Here is a 22,420-nt window from a genome sequence, read left to right as displayed (position 1 = left end):
GCCTTGAGTTCGTCAATACTTCAGAGATAAGAAATCTGGGTTACCAGTACACAGCTCTTCAATGTTACATCACATTTTCGGAGAAGTTCTATTACAAAAACTGAATTGTTGGATTTCCCGTTTGAAATGGTGAGGCGTCACTGTGAGATCAAGAGGCAGGCAGATTTTCTTCATAGATTTGATAGCAGACATAATGATGCAACAATCATCGATACTGAAATAACTACCTGAAGAGTTAGTTGTTGTTCATACAATAACATTTCAAATATCTCGGCTGGATATTATGATGCAACAATTTTACTTATTGAGACCGATAAAAAGTATTCAATTGGTATGGTCAATCTAAATCACTTTTATTGTAAATTATCGCAATTTTTCCGCTGTTTTGTTGTCAATCGATTCCTAGTGGCTGTGAACCGTGCCTAATCGGCTCTTCACGGTATTTGTATACACTTTCAGTTATATAGTACCCATAGCTCACTGCATGCGTCGAATATTGTCCAATAATGAATGCTGGGTTTCAAGATGGGTGATGGTGTTGCGAATAGTACGCTCAGTAGGGCGACTAAATTGGGCATAAGTTGAGCGAAACGTGAATAAAATTGAAGTTGACGAAGGTGGTCCGCTTTTCACGAGTATTTTCCAACATTTGGCGCATGGTAAATATCTGGTTGGTTGTTGATTTTCCAGTTCTGAAGACACAATGATAAAATCTAATTAGTTATTTGACGGTAGGCTATAACAATTCACATAAAACGCTCGATAGAACCTTATAAATGATCGGCCCCCGCCGCGTTGTTGTTCAACAGACCGGTAATTGCTACTCGAACTTCATCATGGTCGGGCAATGGAACATCCGCTCCATCGTTATCTATTTGGATAACTCATTATAATATACATATTTTAAAAAGTTTTATGGTTATTTTTTCATTGAAAAGTGTTGAGCTATTCGCAATGGTAAAAATTTTCTAAAATCTATAAAATAAAACCTGGTGACATTGAAGATTCCGATACCACTTTAATGGGGTATCCGTATACCTTCTTGTATCAAATTCGACGTCAAAGTGTTGCTATTGCAGCTGAATGGTGAATCAATGATACCCATATTTGGTAGAACTTTGGAATATGTGGGTGCGTAGAACCTACTGGGAAAGCTTATTTACGGGTGGGTCAAAGCTTATGATGAACTTTGGTGGAGGAGTATATTGTTAAGAACTATCTGTCAATATTACTTATAGAAATATTGACCACTGCAGCGTTTCTCAGCCGATGTTGCTGAAGGCTAATGTGGTTACGAAATCTCAGGTAAGTGCAAATTTAACAATGTGGCAAGAAAAGCCACCTTGAAATTGTCATCAAGGAATTGAAAGCAGGTCTTTGCTCTGTCATCTCGTGCGTCTTACCACTGTATAGCTACGCTTCACGGGAGTGTGGTCAGCGCTAAGCAACCAATATTTTTTGTTTTTGATCTAAAGTTGATCACCAGAGGTTTAGTAAGCTTTTCGTCCTCAGTAAGGTTAGACTTTTCTAGTTGTAAGGATTTTAGGCGATCGTTGGCTTTCATTGTCAAGGCGATGAGATTGAAAATTCTAACAGTTATCAGTTGTAGAAAAGTTGTTTGGAAGAAGACGAAGCAGTAATATATGTACGTTTCCTTTTTTAGTGTCGTCTCTTCTCTTAATCAAGGTTTAAACACCCATGAGTCAAGTCAACATAGAGTTTTGATTCTGTTGTTGACTTGACAAGAGACTGTACAGATGCGTTCTTGATTTTGAAGATCAACTATTGAACCTAACTTATCCTTTAGTTTTACAGCGGTTGGTACTTTCTGCCAAAGTTACTTTGTTTGATTCAACAATCTGCCAGTCAAAGGCTCTTTTGTCTATTATTATGGCATATAAATGTTTAAATTAATGATCAGTCTATATGTGAAAGAGTTTTTTCATTTAGTGTACATTAATCAGTCTTTTCTTCTGATACAGATATGAAGAGCAATGAACTTTTAAGAATTGTGTCAATTTACTTTTGTCTATTGAGTAAATATTGAGCTCAAAAGAATATCGGCAAAGAAGGCAAATGTGTTAAAAGTAGTAAGAAGTCACCTCTGCAAAAACTTAATTTTGTAAAGAAATTAACAGCAATTCAATAAACCTTTCTTATAAATGTCTTTCATTACAAGAAAATAAAGTAAATAGTATTTATAAATATAACAGAGACTTATAAAAATGAGTGGTGAAGGTTTTTGCACAAATAGTAGCCAACTACGGCATGTCTGGAGAACCACCATAAAACTTCCATAAACCGAGTATTCTCAAAATGTGTAAATCTATTTTAGTTTTAGGTGAGTAGAGAAACACTTTCGCCCTAGTCCTACATGCATATTTATCTAAGATAATTTATGAATTCGGACGTCTGCAGGCCTTTTCTTCACTGCGAGCGCACTGGCGCAATCAAAGTGTCCCGGCGAGTGTCGCATTAATGTGCCGAGCACATCCGTTTGCATTGTGCAACAGGACCCAGCGCAGTGCCTAAAAATCAAGGAGTGTACACTAAATGAGATGAACTGTGCAAGAAGGCGACAGAATATACCACGTGAGTGTTACGGAAAAATATTAGACTAGTGTAGCACCTAAATTCATTTACACATAGTGCTGAGCAGATCGAAAATCGAACGTTGCTCTCTTATACGTAGCGCCACTGGCAGCGGACGTTGCAGCGCCGTCAAAAAGTGCCAGAATATGAAATGTGACAACGATAAGGTGGTCCGTTGCCAACAGGCTGGCAAGCAGTGCCGACTGCTAACGAACTGCGCAGCGCGAAAGGAAAATTGTAATCGTCCACCGAATAATCGTACGTCAATTTTCATGTGCCTTTGTAAGTAATTTAAAATTGTTAAAAAAACATTTCAGAAATGCAGAGCGTTGGCTTTGCAGCTTGTAAAGGTTTCAAACGTACCGAGGGCTTCAAACTATGCAAACCGATGAAAAGAAAGAAGAAAAAGAAGGTCTCAAACAAAATTAAAAAGGTACTCAAAGGTTGAATACCCGAGTTCTAACCTGCCGAGTATTTTTTTGTAATATGACCTCTGAATGGAAATATATAAATAATTAAATAAAGTGTAGAGTAGTACTTTTTTGTGAAAAATTTTGATTATATCCTCTGGTGGGCATATTTTTCTGTCGAGGGTGAATTAATTGTGTACACGAAAACCGATTATAACCGGTCTGACACATAAATTGTGTCACTAGAATTGAATATATACAATTATTATTTAGCTCTAACTTGTAGAAGATGCATGTGTAAATTTGGCAGCTGTCGGATCATTAGTTTGTAAATTATATCATTTTGAGTGAAGCATCTTTGGTTATTGTGAAAAAATGGATAAACAGGAATTCCGCGTGTTGATAAAACATTGGTTTTTGAAGGAAAAAATATAGTTGCAGCTGAAGACTTGTCTTGATGACGAGTCTCTGGACACTGCTGCAGGAAATTTAAAAATCAAAGTTTGGTATGCTAAGTTTAGACTTGCACCGAAGAGAGTGGATACCGTAAAAATATTGTTACCGACGAAAACATCAAAAAAGTCCATACAAAAATTTCGAATAAATGTAAAGTGAAGTTGTTTGAGACAACAGGCACTCTAAAAGTATCAACTAAACATGTACATCATAACATTAATGAATATTTTAGTATGATCACTGACCAAACTGGTTGCCGCGCGCGCACATTTTTGACCAAAATCAACTACGAGCGGACGATTCATTGTAGTGTTTCGCGATATTACAAATATATTATATATAAACCTAAGGTTTTGTCGATATGTCAAATGTTCACCAGAACTAAGGCCGCTGGGGAGGCAATTTTGTCGAACGGAGAGGGATATTTTGAAATAAAGGAGACATCGTTATACAAAGCTGTTATCGAAAAGTTGGAGATTTCCGCCAACCTGGGCTTTTATAATCTTGCTATCCCATTTCATCGTTCTGCGCAAATAATTGTTAATATCGTTAAAATGACTTATATCCGTTATGCTTTTTATATACAGCCATTCACGGTTTTGTGCCTGATGGCTGCCAACTATTTTGTGTTGATTCCGTAATAGAAGAAGTAGAAAGCACCAGTGCTCCACTGCAGTAGCCGTGATATAGTATGCACATATTTCTGTAGACATTTATTAAGTCTTTGCTTTTAGTCTTATCTTCCTTGGGCCAAATCTGCATCATTATCTTTCTATCTATCATGAGCTATATGTTCAGAATGTGTATAAAGCTCTATTTTGATCATGCCCAGGCGAGTTTGGATTCTAACGTGCTTAAAGCCTTCCTGCAATTGTTGACTACGCTGCGATGAATACAGCTATGCCTTCGACTATTCGTGTATATGGTTGCTTTCTATATCTTTCTATAGTTATTCAATAGCATTTCCTAAACTTTCTCTATATCAAACACTTCCGCTTGGATGCTGGCTGAGTTTGGTAGCCATATAGAGAGAGATGCTAAGATTATTGGAGTGTATTCCCATCTCTGTGGACACGTCAGTGTAGTTAGCGGTAATATTCTCCTCTCTTACTAAACCTCTTTTTCATTCACGTGATTATTGACACCTGACTTTCGAAGAGTATTGTCGGGCCAAATAAAAAAATTTTCTTTACAATAACTTTAGTTCATCAATCTGTTTATATGACAGCTATATGCTATAGTGGCACGATATTAGCGGTTTCGATAAATGAGCAATTTTTGTAGAGAAAAAGATGTGGGTAAAATTTGAGAAGGACATAAGTATATACATATTCGTATTTAGTATAAGTACCATATATATATAAATTGAATAAGCCGTTCGGCACTATACTGCTTGCAGTCCACATTATTTCTAAAATATTTCATATTCACATATTTCCTCAGCATTTACGCACCCACCCACACACATCAACGTGATGGCAAAATATTTGAAATCCACTATTTACACCCAAAGCTGCCACATTGTTGCTTTGTTGCCTCTTCGTATACAGGTGGCTATCAGTTGGCGCACTCATTCGGCCAGAGTGGACCATAATTTTTTTCAATTGACACCATTTCGTGGACAAAACAATAAATTTTGAATCAGTGGCAATAAATTTAAATGTCATTGCATTAAATCGCAGTAAATTGCTACCACCTACACACATACACACGCATATACGTGCGACCTATATGTTGTGCGAGGCGCGCAGCTGCACTTCCGGTGTGCAACATTGAGCTCGTACAAGCAACAGCGAGTATCCGTAACATGTACAACAACAACAGTCGAGTGGAAGTCCGTGCAACGCGTGGAATGTCGCTCGCTCGTGTTGCATGCTTGTAGCTTATTGCGGCGACACAGGTGCGCATGTGTGCATGTGTACGTGACCGTGTGGAGTGAGCACCTGTAAACAAGTCCATGTGACAGTTCATATCTCTCACATGCGCTGACACTACCACGTACGCAGCTTAAGTGACGTTAAAGTGAATAACTGTTGTTAGTTTATTGCATGCTACACTTTAAGCTCGGCTGCAATAAATTGTATGAACTAACGGCATAGCGTATAACTACCAGTTAGGCTACTTTAATTTTGGCACTGTCACAACTAAAAGTCAGGAATGATGTAATAAATTCGTCAGCGAGTGTTTAAACAAACACCCAAATGGTTGATGAAATCATGGCATATCGTTGGATTGAAACTTATTTGGTTAATAAACCTTGAAACCACTAACCAAGTAAGGTGCAGTATGATACAGGAATGGGCAGAAGATTTCTGAAAACCCTCGAAATAGCCAGGTCTACATAATTCAAGCGACTTTAGGTTATATGAGACCGAAACCTCTGAAATCTTTGAAACTATTCCCAAATTGGTTCAAATACTCGATGTTTTGTTAGATTATACTACATTTACCCACTGTAACGCTATTCATAGACCTACTGGTCCTAAGTAATGCCAGAAGATTCGAATTTAATCATAAAACATTTTTTTATAAAAATCCATCAGGTCTCCTGTGTGTCCCTTTGTTTTTAATAAGTTTCGTTAAAGCATTTAGGTCATTAATTTTTCAAAATGGTCCCATATACATAACAGACGAGAAACAAAGGCGTTTCCAATATAAAACATTTTTGGGACCTTCGAAAAAAGTATCACAAGGATGGTTTCTTGAGGGTCAAAATTTTTCGGTTCAGTTGTCCTTGAGTTCATTCAAAGGTAGGGTCAGGAAACGTGCTGTTTTGACCAGATTTAAGCATAGGAAGAGGGGTGTCAGATGTGTAGTATTAGCAGGGAATTCAAAATATTAGTTAGCGTCATGAGGGGCGTCGTTGCACGTTGAACATATATTTGATTATGAGGTCGATTCTGGATAAGTAGAAGTTTAACCTGCTACAGTATCCAAAACGAAGCTGTGCAAGGGTCACTCTCGAATCTTGCGGCAACTCGAGCTCGTGATCTGCCATGGGTAGTGGTTTGACTTCAAGCACGCCATTCACTAAAAAGGAGTCGGTGTAGATATTAAAGATGTTAATGCCTCCACTTTGAATGGCGGTCAGTGCATGACTGAAGTTTGTTAAGTCCGAAGTCTGGTCGGCGTATTGTTTTAAATCGTCGATGTAGTTGAGGAAGGTCCCCTTGATGCTCTTAAGAGGCGGTTGCGCTACAAACAAGTAACTTCAGGGTTGATTTCTATGAAAACACCCCAGCAGAAACTGCTTGGAGAGGAGTTCATTATGCTCTTTAACTGAGAGAATGCGGGCCTCACTGTGCAGATTTTCGATGGGAGGCAACAAGATGCATCCCATTGCAGTCCGGAAAGCAGTGTTCCGATATGTCTGTAGGTTCCTCGTCTCCATTTCACTGCATCCAGCCTACCATAGCGGTGAGGGGGTAGTTAGGGACCGAAAGCTATAGGTTTGTGAGCTTTAAAAGTTTCTTTAATATTCATTCGCAGATTCAAAGACAGACAAATTTCGCGACCATACAAATTTTAGAATTAAACAAATATTACTGAACAGATTTATTGTTTAAATAGCCAGTTTAAATTTATTGTTTGGTGATGCTTTCGAGTGGCAATTCTGGTGAGCTAGTAGCTTACCGCGGCGCATCAGAGTGGCGGGTTGCCTTACTTGTAGTTTAGAGGGAAGCTGGTGAAAGAAAACTCAATTTTAGAGCTGTTAACCTGGTTATGAAGCAGCCAGAAAGAAGTGAAATCCATAAATTGATATTGATAATAAAGCTCATAATTTGGATAGGCCGAAATCTTAGTAAAATAAAAAGTGAATCGCAGTAAACAAACAATTGCCCAGGAGTATGATGCTAAAGCTACAGCCTAATCTATACTTTTCAAGCTCATCATAAAAAATAGCTAAAAATCTTTCCAAATTTGTTCCAGAACCGATATAAAAACTTAACACCCGAAATCTCCTTATCAATTGGATGCCATCTGATCTTGAGAATTGTTTGAAGTCTAATGATAATTTAAATGACATTTTGTATAATTTTAATTTATATTTATTGTATATAAAACAGAGAGCTGTTGCAGTTATTTACAAAAAGCACTTACATATGTACATATGTATGTATGGAAACTGACCTTCTATTTGCTCAAAAGTGGCACACATGAGTAAAAACAAAAAGGTTACTCTACAAAATTGATGTGGCTATAAATCGGTTGCTCCTCTATGTATGTATGTACATATGTCGGTGTGATCCTTTTACTTGCACCATTGCCTGCATTCGAATGGATAACAAAGGTCTTACATGTGCAAAAGCACAGCGTTGGGTCATTTGTTGATTTCCGAAAATATTTACTTTCAATTCGTTTTCGTTCGTTCATTCTGACCCGTTACTGTGCCAATGATACATACGAACATTTGTATATGCAAGAAACTTTAACACATCCGCTCAAAAATGTATTTACTTATTCATAAATATACCCCATGCGAATTTCGAATATGAGAGACATGCTAGAGACATTGACCGCTGCTTAGCTTCAGAGAGGATATACGACAGTCAATATCTACTAGTAACTTGTAGCAATATATTATTGTTCTACGTACATATATGGTAAAGTGACTTCGCTTCACTTAGCTCTGTAAAAGAATAAGTCGGTAACTGGTATAAATAAAGTAAACTGGTATAATTAAATACAAATTTTAAACATATTATACCCATTTTAATGAGTATGTCACATATCATAGCTGTTTTCTATTCGACAATACTTTGAGAATAACGAATGGGATAGACCACGCTTATAAATTAATTAAACTGGTATAATAAAATATAAATTTAATGAAATTTTAGTGAGTTAATCACATATTTTAGCTGAACCTATCCTTTTGAGAGTTATTAATAGAACAAACATTTGGTATAAAAAATTAAACTAATATAAAAAACCAAATCGAATTCAAATTAGTTATATCACTTAAATGAATTATCTAGCACATATCGTTAGGTGTCTTCGTTTTTGCAAATCTTTGAAAGTTTTGAATAGAACAGACAACTGGTATAAATAAATTTAACTGATATAATCCAATACAAATTGAATAGAAACATATCATAATAACTTAATGCGTTACCCACATACGTTAGCTGTTTTCTTTTGACAACCTTTTGTAAGGTATGAATAGAACAGACAACTGGTATAAATAAAGTAAACTGGTATAATAAAAAAATCAAGCTAGATAAAAATTTGTCATACCAATTAAATGGGCGATAACTTATTTATTTCAGCTGCCTTCTTTTTGCCAAAGGTATGAATAGAACAGGCCACTGGTATAAATAAATTAAACTGATATAATCAAAAACAAATTGTATTAAAACATGTTATATAACTTAAGTTAATCTCTAACACACTTTGGCTGTTTTTCTTTTGACACCTTTTTGAGAGTTACGAATAGAACAGACAACTGGTATCAAAAAAAGGAACTGGTATAATAAAATTAAAGTTTAACTCAAATTAGTTACATCACTTCAATGAGTAGTTGTATTCTTTTTGGAAAACCTTAGAATGTTATGAATAGAGAACTACAACACTATACATTAAGAGACTGACATAATCGAATAGGATTAGAAGAGTTACAGTTTTCAATAAATTACTGACATTTTCTTTCTATTTTTCTCTAATATGAATATTATTGTTATTTTTACTTGAAAATTTGTAACGAAAGAGCCCATCATCGAAAATAGTAAGCAGAGAGTTGACGAAACGAAGATGTCTATTGCAGCAGCGGCAACTTCAATAGCATTTTGTTAGCACCGAAGCAATTCCATATATCAAAACATTTTCTCTACTGGGTGCTTGAGAATTTGGTGATATATGCATTGGCATGCAACTTCATGCAATTTTAATTAAACCAGAAAAAGTCACACTCGGCTCGGTTAAGTAAATACAAATAAAAGTCAACACATGTGCAAATAACAGCCGAGAGTCAATAAAGCTTAATGCCGATAAAAGTTGTTCAATTGTTGCATAACAATAAGTAAGTCACGACAGGGGCAATGCACATATGCATGTGTGGACCCAAAAATGACCACTCGAAAACATATGCATTATTCAAACACGCGGACACGTTTAATCTGTTTTGTTTTTTTCCCCCCAAGGGAGGAAGTCAACAATAAAGCCCACGAGCAGAGTTTACACAGCTTTTTATCGCCAGCGCGTGCACTGTTCCTTTGGAACTTGATTGATAATTAAATATTAATTATATAAAAAATTACTTGAATATTAAAGTTATTTAGTGCATTTATGTTACGAAGGTCTTTTGGAGAATATAAATAATATAACTTGCTTATCGGTCAAGTGCGAAAACTTGTATTCAAAGGTGGTATTGAAATAATAAAGCCAATAGTCGATGTCACAATACTTGTTTGGTTGCTTGAAAAGGGAGGAGCATAAGCTCAAGAACACAGGCGTCCTTATTAGGCAATTTATATTCCCGGGTGGTAACCAAATTAAGCTTTATCCAACAACTCGTAGAAAAAAACAACTGGGAACTTTGGGAGTCGTGGATTATAGACCTCTCATCTTTCTGAAGGCTAGAAATTCGCATAGATAATATTCTAGCGTCTATCGAGCTCTGCATTCCGCCGAAATCAATTTTCCCATTTTCTGAAGTTGGGATTTTAAGAGCAGTGATGACTCTTACAATGTTTCTAAGCTTCCTTTTGTCTAGAAGTAGCAGCTTTCTGGTCTGTCCACCACCAACATTTACCCAAAGTAACTTTGTGGTATTCTAAACGTTTCTGGTGTTCCTTCAGGGTCTATTGGTTCTTACAAGCTTTGAAGGAGATATGTAAATATTCTGGAGAACTTTTTCTATCTTAGGGGAAATGTGTTTCCAGCTAGAAGATCTTGACATCTTCTATTATATCCACAATTTTGGCTCGAAAGACTGAACTGTTGTAATTTAGTTTGCATCTATCTACCTTCTTTGTATCGATTACTACAAAAGGAGACCGGTTCTATTCCTATTTTATAATTCGGTCTGTCGGTGAATATGTAGATTTCGTTGTTGTAAATGTCGATCACCATTGAACCATATTTCTCTACTGAGAAATGAAAACACCAGACTTACTTTCTAGCCTACGTATGGATATCTCCCCTATATGCCAATATTCCAATTAGCAATATGCAGAGTATGCGTTCAAAACCTTCTATATACCAAAAAAAAAAGCTCTTTATGATTTATGAGATCATGCATCACATTAGTTAGATATCTCGTAAAATCTTTTATGAAAATAACAGTTAAAGCTTAAAATAAGGCTTATTCAATACCTCACATTTTAACTGATTAATCGAATGCAATTCTACGAATGTTTCTAAGTACTTTCCAGAATACTCAGGTACAAATGTAGCTAGGTTAACTTAAGTAATATGGCTAAGTAATATGGCGTCCATGGACTGTTATATGAAGCCAAATGAAAAATGACCTGTAGTTTGATCTCAGCTATCGGCAAAAACGCCGCAATCACAAAACTATTTGGATGTTTTATATTGCATTTCTCAACTGGGTATCTAAATGTATGAGATCCGAGGTATTTTTGCCTCGATCTGGCAAAAGCGTAACATTTGAGGAGGAAATTTTAAGATGATTATATCTCATCTTCTCCCATACAGATAATGTAACTAGTATTCAGTATGATTCAATCTTACTGCATGAATCCCGATCAGACAGCATCCTTCTTGAAAATGATCACCATATTAACTCTGGGCCAGTAGGATTTTGCTACTGCAAAGCTGCTGGTAGTTAACCAACCCTTGATGATATCATCTAAGGCCCATTAGTAGTGAACCACATAAAGTCAACGGCGCTTCTGACCCGACCTTATTGAGGCTGAAGTACCCATCCTAGCAGGCTTAAGCCTTACCGTTTCTTGTAATACCGCTGCGGCCAAGCACCCAAACCAGTCTAATCATAAAATAACTCAGGGATAGAGATAAAGAGTCTAGACATCATTTCACTAATCTTGAGCGTACAGTGACCGAACTCAAGGCATATACCACTGCTCTAGTATCGGAACGTATAGCAACCACTCTGAAATAAGCTGCATCCATTAGATCTATTGCTACCTTTATGACAGCCAATTAACCCTGGAAGCTGCCGCAGTAGTCAAGAAGCCTAAAATTGAAGTTGATGGAAAGTTCCTGATAGTGTACTGCACCACAAACCCACCCCCGCTACGATATCCGTAAAATGTTCACTTACAGTTCTTCAGCGAATGCTTCCCTCCCATGCCTATCTCGAGAGTAACATATGTATATGAGCAGAGGAGTAACCGGCTAGGTTCGGTGATCTGTATTCCAAGTATTTTGAAACGAATTCAAGGTGTGCAAGTATGCAAGAGTTCTTACAGTCATCTGAATACTGAATATAGTAGTAGATGTCACTTGACCTTATGAAAATATATGACTAACATATGTATGTATGTATGTACTTCTTCTAACCTTACCTAGCCTATCAATAGTGTCGTAGTGGAATTTTCGAAAAATTTTAAAATCCGAAACCATCCAACCCCTTCTATGAAGGCACCGGGAAAACGTAACATTCAACTAACACTATATACAATATATGTACTATATATCAAATACTGTATATATCGCATAAATAATTTATAAACGTAATCCAACTTAATTCTATTTTTCTTCCATTTCTTTCATAGATACCATCGCGCGCACTTAACGGCATGCAAAAGATGAGCGCACTCGATTTCGATTATAATGAGATTGTGCGCATCGAAGATTACAGCTTCTACGGGCTGCGTTTGTCGAAGCTCAACATGAAGGGCAATCAACTGCAGTCAATACCCGAACACGCGTTCGTAGGACTAGAGGAATCCATACAAGAGATTGACTTATCTGAGAATACGCTGCGTACATTTCCGTTACTCTCTTTACGTAAACTCGATTATCTGCGTACGTTGCGACTATCCAATAACAAGATCTCCACATTTTATGGTGACATAACGCTCGCGACGAACAATGCTTCGGCAGCGGCAACGGTGCTACGGCTGCCATCTCTGATATTTCTGGATTTGAGTTCAAATCAATTTACGGAGATTGTGAATGATTGCTTTAGCGCCTTTCCGCAGCTAAAAACGCTTTCGCTATACGCGAATCAAATAGAGCTCGTACAACCGGATGCGTTCAAGAGTTTGAAGGAGTTAATGTCGCTCGATATATCACACAATCGCATCATTTCATTGGATGCCAAAATTTTCGATAAAAACAAACGTCTACAAACTGTGGATCTTAGTCACAATCATGTACACTCAATTAGTGGTGTCTTCTCGAATTTACCGCAATTGCGTGAAGTCTTTCTCTCCGAAAATAATATACTCGAATTGCCTGCAGACGCCTTTACGAATTCGTCCAATGTGGATGTCATCTATTTGGAATCGAATGCCATAGCGCACATCGATCCGAATGTCTTTAGTACGCTTGTCAATCTGGATCATTTATATTTGCGTTCCAACTTCATACCGTTAGTGCCTGTAACGCTCTTCGATAAATGCCAGAAACTCACTTCATTATCGCTCGATAACAATCAAATACAAGATCTCGAGATCGGCATGTTTAGGAAGTTGGAATTTTTACGTGAAGTGCGTTTGCATAACAATCGTATACGACGCATACGGAAGGGTGTATTCGAGCCCTTACCGGCATTGCAGGAACTTCATGTACAAAAGAACAATATTGAGGATATCGAACCGGGCGCTTTTCAAAGTCTAACAAATTTGCAACACATCAACTTACAGGATAACCAACTAACTGTGTTGGAAGACATTTTTCCAAACGACAAGGCCAACTCTTCGCTACTCTCCATACAGCTGGAGGAGAATGAGTTGCACAAGATACACGTGCGCACATTTCGGCGACAAGAGCGCATACAGATTATGTGGCTGCGTGACAATCAGCTGACCCGTGTTGACAAGAGCATGTTCGTGGATCTGCTGAAGCTCGGGCGACTGTACCTTAGCAATAACCTCATACGCGACATCGACAAGGATACTTTCAGTACGCTGAAACATTTGAAATTCCTCGACTTAAGCGGCAATCGGCTGAAGCATGTGCGCCGCGAATACTTTGCACCGCTCGTGAGCTTAGAGGAGCTAAGTCTCGCGCAAAACTACATTGAAGCGCTGGAAAGTTATTGCTTCAATAAGTTGAAGAACTTACGTGTACTCGATCTTTCAAACAATCCTTTGGTGCAATTAACCAAGGATATTTTCATGGAAGAACTACCTTTAACGTTTCTGAATCTGCGTAACACGTCGCTGCGAAAAATTGAGCTACATACCTTCAAGGCGCTGCAGAACCTGAATGAACTTAATTTGGAGGATAATCAATTGAACCCCTCTGATATACATAAACTGGATGTGCCGAGTTTACGTAGTCTCTACCTCGCGCACAACGACTTCAGTCACGAGCGTGTGGGCGGCATAACGGCCGGCATGTTCGATAAGATGCGTTCGCTACAATTGCTTACAATGGCCAATTGCAGTATCGATTTATTGCCAGACGAGATTTTCACTAAGAATACCAATCTCGTTAAGCTCGATCTGTGCGACAACCGCATCACTGTTATGAATCGGAATATCTTCAATGGCCTGAACGTGTTTAAAGAGTTGAAGTTGTGTCACAACCAGCTCTCGGAGTTTCCGCACATTGCGCTATATAATTTGAGCACGCTAGAGAGCTTGGATTTGTCACGCAATCAGCTGACTTCTATCGACTTCTTCAAGTTGAGCGGCACGCTGAATCTGCGTCAGCTCAATTTGCATGACAACAAAATCACTTCATTGAGCGGTTTCAATGCGGTAAACCTGACGCAACTCGATAATATTGATCTTAGCGGCAATCTTTTGTTATCTTTGCCTGCGAATTTTCTGCGTCACTCTATAAACTTACAGCGTGTAGACTTGTCGAGTAATCGCTTTCTGCAGCTGCCCAGTTCAGCGCTTTCGGACATCTCCATACCACGCCTCTCTTGGCTCAATCTCACTGGTAATCCAATAAATAAGATTTACACAGTTAAAGAGGAGCGTTATCCCTACCTTAAGGAGCTTTACATCTGCCAAACTAATCTGTCCATACTAACTTCCAAAGACTTTGAAGCTTTTCAGGCTTTGCAACATTTGCATTTGGTTAATAATCGCATCACACGCATATCACCTGGCGCCTTCAAATCACTCACAAATCTGCTCACATTGGACCTCAGCATAAACGAATTAGAAATGCTGCCGAAAGAGCGTCTACAGGGCTTGACTCTACTACGCTTTTTAAATATTTCACATAATATTCTGAAAGAATTGGAAGAGTTTAGCAGCGATTTGGCTCAGTTGCAAACTTTTGATTTGTCCTACAATCAATTGGATCGCATATCGAAGAAGAGCTTCCGAAATCTGCATGGTCTCGCGGAATTGTATTTAATGGGTAATCGCATGACGGTCTTGTCGAATGACGCTTTTCGGTACTTGCGTAAGCTGCATGTACTTGATCTACGTAAGAACTACTTTGAACTGGTGCCGATTGAAGCGCTCAAACCTTTGGAGACTAACATAAAAACATTGAAATTGGAAGGTTAGTTTTAACGAAATCCAATAATTACTATTTTTATACATATTTTTTTAAGAGCTGGATCTCTCCTAAGCTCATTTCGTAAATATGTAAACATTTTAAAACACACCCATTTTAAAAATGTCCATAAAATCGGTTTTTTCACGCCATCATCAAACAGTTAGTTATAGGTTATTTTGAGCGCCAGGTAAATAATAAGCTAATTTTTCAGGAGGCCACAAATAGTCCCACTTGGACGACTGCAAGATAGGTCTGATCCTTCAAATGCCAAGAATTCCCAGATTAGATAGACGAGAATTGCACCGCGACCTTAGGTCTAATGTGCCCTCTTCCCAATATATTGATAGAGTCCAATATTCTGCTAGGTGCTGGTGAGGGGATGTGAGCCCTATTCATAAACATGGATAGAGGGGCTCGCAGAACTCCTAAGTATGGTTCATAGATATTGCCGCATATATACAAAGCGGCTAGTTCCTTCCAGAAATTTATTAAGCCGGCTAATACCCCCTCCAGCCAAAACCTTCTTAAGAGCTAGTAGGTCCAGGGACGTTTCCCGTTTCACTCTGGGCCAGAAGGCTTCCATAACCCCACAAGTGTTAGCTGCTGACCAACGTTTACTGAGCTCGAGCAAGGTGAATAGATACAGCGCCTGAATGCACGAAGATAGGGAAACACCTACTCGCTCCCATTCCGATGTAACTGGTATTACTACTTCGTGCTCATAGGCTTTACAGTTTGCGACGATTCCGCTGTGGTCCATTAATCAGACAACTTTAGTAAGGAAGTGGCTTGATGCTGCAGCTAGTGAGGTCATGCTTGTATGGAAGAAGGCGAACTTCGTTGAAGTACTGTTAATAGCAGGTTTCGATACCATTTCGCACCCATCGAAACTTTACTTGATAGTTTGGTTAAACTAACACCAGAGCTCGTTCATCGAGCATCAATAGTGTAATGAAATTATCGAAATTTAATAAACAAGTCTTACCGCCATGATATACACACAGATCCCAACTTTACACGAACCAATTGTCGAAGCAAAGTCTAGTGTCTCTAACGTGAGGCCACAGTTTTTTTAATGCTGATACCTCAGAAGTAATATTTGCTTTAGTTCTGAAATTAACATTCATTCCAAATCCCCAAATCCTAACTGCTTAAGATTACTGAAGTAAGTCTTGGGAATATGTCGATTTCTTGCAAAAAAAAAGTGTGAGAACAGGGCTTGTTTTGGGATTTCCATTTCATAAATAGTGGGTTGTTAACAATTCAAGGTTACACCTCGCATAGAACTGTCGAGAATATTTACGGTATGATTTTGATTCAGGAACCAGCAGCTATTTGTAGTCCTCTTAGAGTTTATAGCCTTGGCCGTAAACAATAAAGATAAAGGACAAGGGGTAGGAAGAAAGAAAAAATAAGGAAAAGAAAAAAATGGATTTAATAAAATGTTTACTGCATCTAATAGCCTTTATTTGTAATTACTTGCATGTGATAAGCGCTTTACTAACGGAGTTTTGTTACTTTTTTATTGCCGCTCTTTCCAAACCATCTCTGTTCATCACTGGTTACATACCAACAACAACTGGCTAAATGTTGCCACAAACTGAAACTGGCTGCCGCTCCTCACTACAACCCGTTACACGGGCAATAAAAAATGCAACAATTACGCTGTATCACCGCTAACTACGCGCATCAAATGTCACCTACAACTACACCAATTGACGGCACCACAATGGCATTGGTCGTATTACCTGTTGGAACTCATCAATGTCAACGTGAATAACAACATCGATGAATATACATGCGTACGACAAACATGCCACTTAATTGTTGTTGCTGTGGCTGTTGTTTTGGTTATTTTTGTGTTGGTTAACTATATAGAAAATCCACTGCATTGCAGCTGTGATGCACAAAAACTATGGGAATGGCTGCGCGATCATCGAAAATGGTCGCAAACGAGCGCCGGTGATGGCATTAATTACTTAAGGTGTGAACATCCAGTGGACTTGAGGGGCAAAGTATTTGCTAAAATGGAGCCGCAACAATTTTGTGATGCACCGTTGATACCGAAAATCGCCATACAGGATATTCAGCCATATTCGGTGGTCGTTTCATGGCTGAGTCGTGAGCATTTGGGTTTAACTGGCTATGAAATTGTATATTATGCGACCACAGATGGCATTGATTACGATGAGGTGAGTGTTAACCATAAGAGAAAATTGTAGATTGTATGGTGATGTTTGTTGTCATAAGCACTAACAGCTAAACTGAAATTATATGTGGTTTTAGGTGGAAATATTCCATTTAATTCTCGATTTTATTTCGAATGGGAAGAAAATTAACGAGTTGCGTTCTCAAAGTGAACTTTTGCTGACACTGAGAATATTATATTACATACCAAGTATTTGTAGAAATAAGTTAGTTCAGATTCGTTATATGAAACCATCGAAAAGCTAAGTGTAGTAACCCACAGACTAAGCGATGCTATTATTTCAGAGAATTCAATTTAAGATCCATATGAATATTGAGTATCGTAACCGGCTGTGATGAAATAAAACAAAAAATATGAGTTGTTTATGGGTAATTGTTTAAAAATCTGCACCAAAATTTCTCTCCCTGAACAATCACTAGCAACTAAACAATCACTTGTAAATTTATTGGACGTCAACTCCGGAAGTTTTTCTTGCTGCTTCTTAGTTTCACAAGGCTGGAAATATGAATTATTAAGAAAGATATTTTCCGAAGGCCCTAACTGAGAACTAAGCGATTCGTTTATTTGGTGGTGCACCAATTCCTTCGAATGATTTTTAGAATGAAAAAATGTCCGAAAAAATTGCTTTAAAATTTAATAATTTATATTATCGAAGGACCCTCAATTTGACCCAAATTTTTTTTAACAAAGCATCGAACCTTTAGAATATTGTCCCTCTTGTCGTAAATTGTAACATTACCTCACTTTAGTTCGAATAAATATCGAAGGTCCTCCTAATAAAAGAAGACCTTACATGCATACCGGAAACTATAACTATTGACGATATTTTATTTTTCAGTAGTCTAAAATATTGTAAATCCAAAAAGGAAATCTACACTTAAGATATTCACTTTTATACTCTTGCAGCCGTTAGCCGGTTTCGTACTTCTAATCAATTTCCACAACGCTTGAAGCATAATTTTTCGCACATATACGGCAATAATGTTCATTCACTTTTCGTCTCATTCGTTCCATTTCGTTTCAGAAAAGAATCGCAGATGTTAATTAAGTCTATTAAATTTTTCACAGACATTTCATGTGGTACCTTTCTTTTTGAGCCAGTCCTGTTTAAATGGTCCAAAACTCCGTAAACTTCAAAAATTTCATTGTTGGCTTGCATGATATTATTCCCTTTTTTTTTTACAAATATTTCAAAATATAGCTAATTTCTTTATTATTTTCACTCACTCACATAATCAAAGAAGATCAGCTAAAACTTGAAGTTTGATATAAATTTTGGTCGATTTTTTGCTCTGCCATTATCAGGTTAAAAGTTGCCTGACTGCGAAAGGGTGTGAACTATAATAGAGCACATTATTCTTACTCATGCTGAACGATTCTAAGCATAGAATGTCGTCGAAAGTCTTTAAGATCCCTTGTTAGAATATATATTCTTATTCTTTGGCACTACAATTGTGTGTTTGACTGGGTCGAGAACATAAAACTTCGCCAATTGCCTCTATCGTTGTGAGATCATGCCAGTAGTATATCCCAAATGCAGACAGATCGCTATAAACTTCGCCCTTCCGTTGGATGAGTGGACGCCCTTGCTTTCCTTGTCCACCCATGGGTCTCGAATCGTGGGTGCTTTCCCTGGGTTATAACCTTCCATATGAACAACGCGGCCTAACCAGCGCATTTGTTGGATTTTTATACGCTTAAATATCCTGTCAATGTTCCAGTAGTACTCATATAGTTTCTGTTGCCTTTTTCTTCGATATTTATCGCTCACGCGGACGGCTCCAAAAACCTAGCGGATAATAGTTATCTCTATTGCGCCAAGTGCCTGCTCACTTCGGCTACTCATCGTCTATGCTTCTGCGCCAAGATCGGAATAATGAGAGACATTTACAACATAATTTTTGTTCGTCAAGCGCGGAATCTGCTACCCAATTGCCTTCTAGTAGTACATTTTTGCAAGAGTTAATCTCCAGGCTTATATTTTTGGTGGAATTTATGCAAGTTTCGAGATTTCAAAATCTTTATTCTTATATTTATAGTTGTTAACAGCGACATCTTTCCCAAGAAGCGAGGAATCTTTTTGTGTGACCTACAGTTACTTTGTCATGCCGTCGTTCAACAAAAGTGCTGTTTGTTTTTTTTTTTTTTAGGCTGGTAAAGTCTGCCACATATAAATTTTTCCCTCATTCTTTTAAAGAAAACCCACGAAAGGAAATCACTTTGTCTTAGAACTCGCCTGGTATAGAACGGGTTGGAAGGTTTCTTCCCGATTTTGACCAAGCTGACGGTTCTTATCAACTTCATTCTGCATAACCGAATGAGTTCGGCTTTGAATTCGATGAAAAGGTGATTGGTGTCGATCATTTTTGTCAAGGGTCTTCACTAGGGTTTGAAGTATTGTGAAAATATAATATAGTCCATGGGTGAATTCTTTAAGTCTAAAGTCACACTGATAAGGTCCAATTAGTTTATTCGCAGTGGGTTTAGAATATATGGTTCTGTCAAATATTACGCGGAACTTATTTGAGAGGAGTCGCTCCAGCAGAGAAGTACTTTGCCCCACACAACACATAACACCCAACTTAGAAGTTTATATACGTTACTAACTAAAGATTATATTATTCTAAAAAGCCACCTAACAGATTTAGGACAGAAGTTAAGAATTATAAATTTTTCGTGAACCATTTCGTTTGTAATTTGATGAATAAACTTTTAGCGTGATATCATTAAGTACTTGTACCAACATTTTCATGTCGCTTCCTCAAATGGCCTTAATTCAATCTACATTTTTGTTTTTATTCCCCATAGATGCGTGGCAAACGTCTCAACGGCACCGCGAACTCGGCCAAATTAACAAAGCTGAACGCGAATACGCGCTACCACATCTGCGTCATTGGCACTGGTAATTGGCTGTCCGAGCCGGCGGCGAATGCCTTGCAAAGGATACACTTTAACGACACCGTGCTAATGTTACGCGACGAGGCAGCCGCAAGTGGCGGCAGCTACAACGCAGGCCAACAACAGCAACACTACTATTACGACCAACAACAACAACAACAACAACAACAACAACAACAGCAGCAATCCGAATATTATCAGCAATATTTTCACACGTATCAACAGCCGCACGACCAGCAGCAATTATTTACGCAAGCCGAGCCGCAACAACAACAGGCGCTAATCGAGAATACCGTCGTCACGGACAATGCGCTGCGGGACGTATTGAAAAATACGCACATCACCACTTGTACGGACGTGCAAACACTGGACTCGACACCGAGTCTGGTGACCGACGAGAACGGGCTCTCCAGCAACGGCTTCATACACTCCATATTAACGCGGCGCCTAGGTCTGATTGTCGGCTGTTGCCTGGGCATCATTGTGTTCATTGTCATGATTTCGGTGTTGAGTTATGTGAAACTGAAGAAGCAACGCATCGAGAATGCCAAAAGACAAGCCGCCATGCCACCCGAATACATTTCGTATCGACACTTCTCCATACCCAATGAGGAGCTGGTGCGCGCCTCGGTTGCTGGCGGTGCTACCACGACAATTTCGAGTGTACCAAGCGGCATTAGTGCACACATCAGCGGCACCAGCCTGAGCACCAGCGCCACAGCCACCACGGCTACCACGCCACTGGGGACCAGTACCGGCAATGGCACTGACAGTAAGGGCGTCGGTGGCGGCGGCACCGGCGGCACAGTGACATCCGCTACCAACACGCTGAAGAAGAGCGAAGTCAACGCCAACTTAACGGGCGTGAGTGGTGTGAGCGTCGGTGTGAGTGTCGGTGTGGGGATGGTTATTGCCGAAGGCAATGGCTTGGTGAATTTGACCTCAACAGCCACAAAAGCAACGAGCAATGATGTCAGCGGCACAACGACATCAGTGAACGTAACAGCGACGGCGAACAACCACAATCACCATGCGCATCAGCAGCAGCAGCAGCAGCAGCAGCAACAGCACCACCACCAGCAATTGCGGCTCCAGCATCAACAACAGCACCAGCACCAGCTACAGCGCCAGCAACAGCAGGCGGGCAATCACCATCATCATGTTGTTGGCGGCAATGGCGGTGTGGGCTACATGTCGTCGGGCGTTGTTTTGGGCGCGAATCACTTGAATGCCTGTTAGTTGCGGCATCGGCGCTTGTCACAACGCCGCAAACGTTGTCGCGAAACTCCCTTTCGGCCATAAAGTTACGAGTATTTTTAAGGTCCTCTTAAAACAGACACAATCGCGTATACTGGTGCATACATACATACATACATACATATATAGCTTGTAGGCGAAGACACCTTAGGTTAAGCATAACTGTAAATATGATAATGTAGAAAGAAGTGACTTGTTAATGAAAAGTATGCAAATCGGGGCAAAGCAGTTGTGAGCTGGCAAAGCAGGGCATCCACCGTAGCAAGTGGACCGGCAATGAGTACCACGCCATGCTCTGCGTCGCTTTGCCTCCAAAAGTGTATAAATATGTTCCCAATGACTTTGTTAGTTGTATTTAGCTTAGCTATAATGTGTTAGGCTACCTAATTTAAGTTTAGATTTATGATAGATAGGCTGAGATTGAAACTCTTATTATTTGTTGTACTCCTACAGCAGACTTTTAATCGAACACACTCATCAATAATGCGCACACAATAATTTAACACACAAAACTAGCATTACTTCGATGCTAAATATGAATATAATATTATGATTGAATTTCGTGAAAATTACGTTATAATCACTTCTGAAGTAATTATGTGGCTTATATGACAACTTAGTGTAAAATAAATAATATTTCGGTTATTTTGTGGTTATATCTATATTTAGTGTAAATTTTACATATCTTGCCTTTATATTGCACTGTACTTTGCGTATTCAAAAAAGTTAGGTTATATTGAAAAATAAGTTGAAGGTTTTGACAATACCTCGAACAACTAGCACAACCATATAAAACCCGAATTATTTGAAATGTTTTTTATAAAATATGTAGAGCATACCATCTTCACTAGATATAGCAACAAATATCGAGTTTGCGAAAATTTTAAAAAGTTTTTCAAGTCGTAATTTTTAAACCAATTATTCGGTTTATTTGTAATGAAGTAAGATTATGTAAATTTTTTTTATAAAGTGTGTGGGTCGT

At 38.5% G+C, this 22,420-nt stretch overlaps 2 protein-coding genes across 2 annotated transcripts; both read left to right on the top strand.

The window, feature by feature from the left end:
* The first annotated feature begins 2,316 nt into the window (after nucleotides 1-2,316).
* On the top strand, nucleotides 2,317-3,040 carry LOC108964937. The gene is made up of 4 exons (XM_018927381.1): nucleotides 2,317-2,341; nucleotides 2,419-2,592; nucleotides 2,650-2,850; nucleotides 2,910-3,040. The coding sequence occupies exons 1-4, from the start codon at nucleotides 2,317-2,319 to the stop codon at nucleotides 3,038-3,040; spliced, it is 531 nt and encodes a 176-aa protein (XP_018782926.1).
* A 9,138-nt stretch (nucleotides 3,041-12,178) lies between these two features.
* LOC108970255 (protein artichoke) lies at nucleotides 12,179-22,102 on the top strand. Its single transcript, XM_018935579.1, has 3 exons — nucleotides 12,179-15,077; nucleotides 16,953-17,266; nucleotides 20,092-22,102. The coding sequence occupies exons 1-3, from the start codon at nucleotides 12,182-12,184 to the stop codon at nucleotides 21,418-21,420; spliced, it is 4,539 nt and encodes a 1,512-aa protein (XP_018791124.1). The 5' UTR covers nucleotides 12,179-12,181; the 3' UTR covers nucleotides 21,421-22,102.
* Nucleotides 22,103-22,420: the final 318 nt, after the last annotated feature.

The sequence above is a fragment of the Bactrocera latifrons genome, unplaced genomic scaffold (assembly GCF_001853355.1).
Source record: "Bactrocera latifrons isolate USDA-ARS-PBARC rearing strain unplaced genomic scaffold, ASM185335v1 scaffold_0, whole genome shotgun sequence".
NCBI classification, from domain to species: Eukaryota; Metazoa; Arthropoda; class Insecta; order Diptera; family Tephritidae; genus Bactrocera; species Bactrocera latifrons.
The sequence above is the reverse complement of the archived record's forward strand: the minus strand, read 5'-3'. Positions and strand labels throughout refer to the sequence as shown.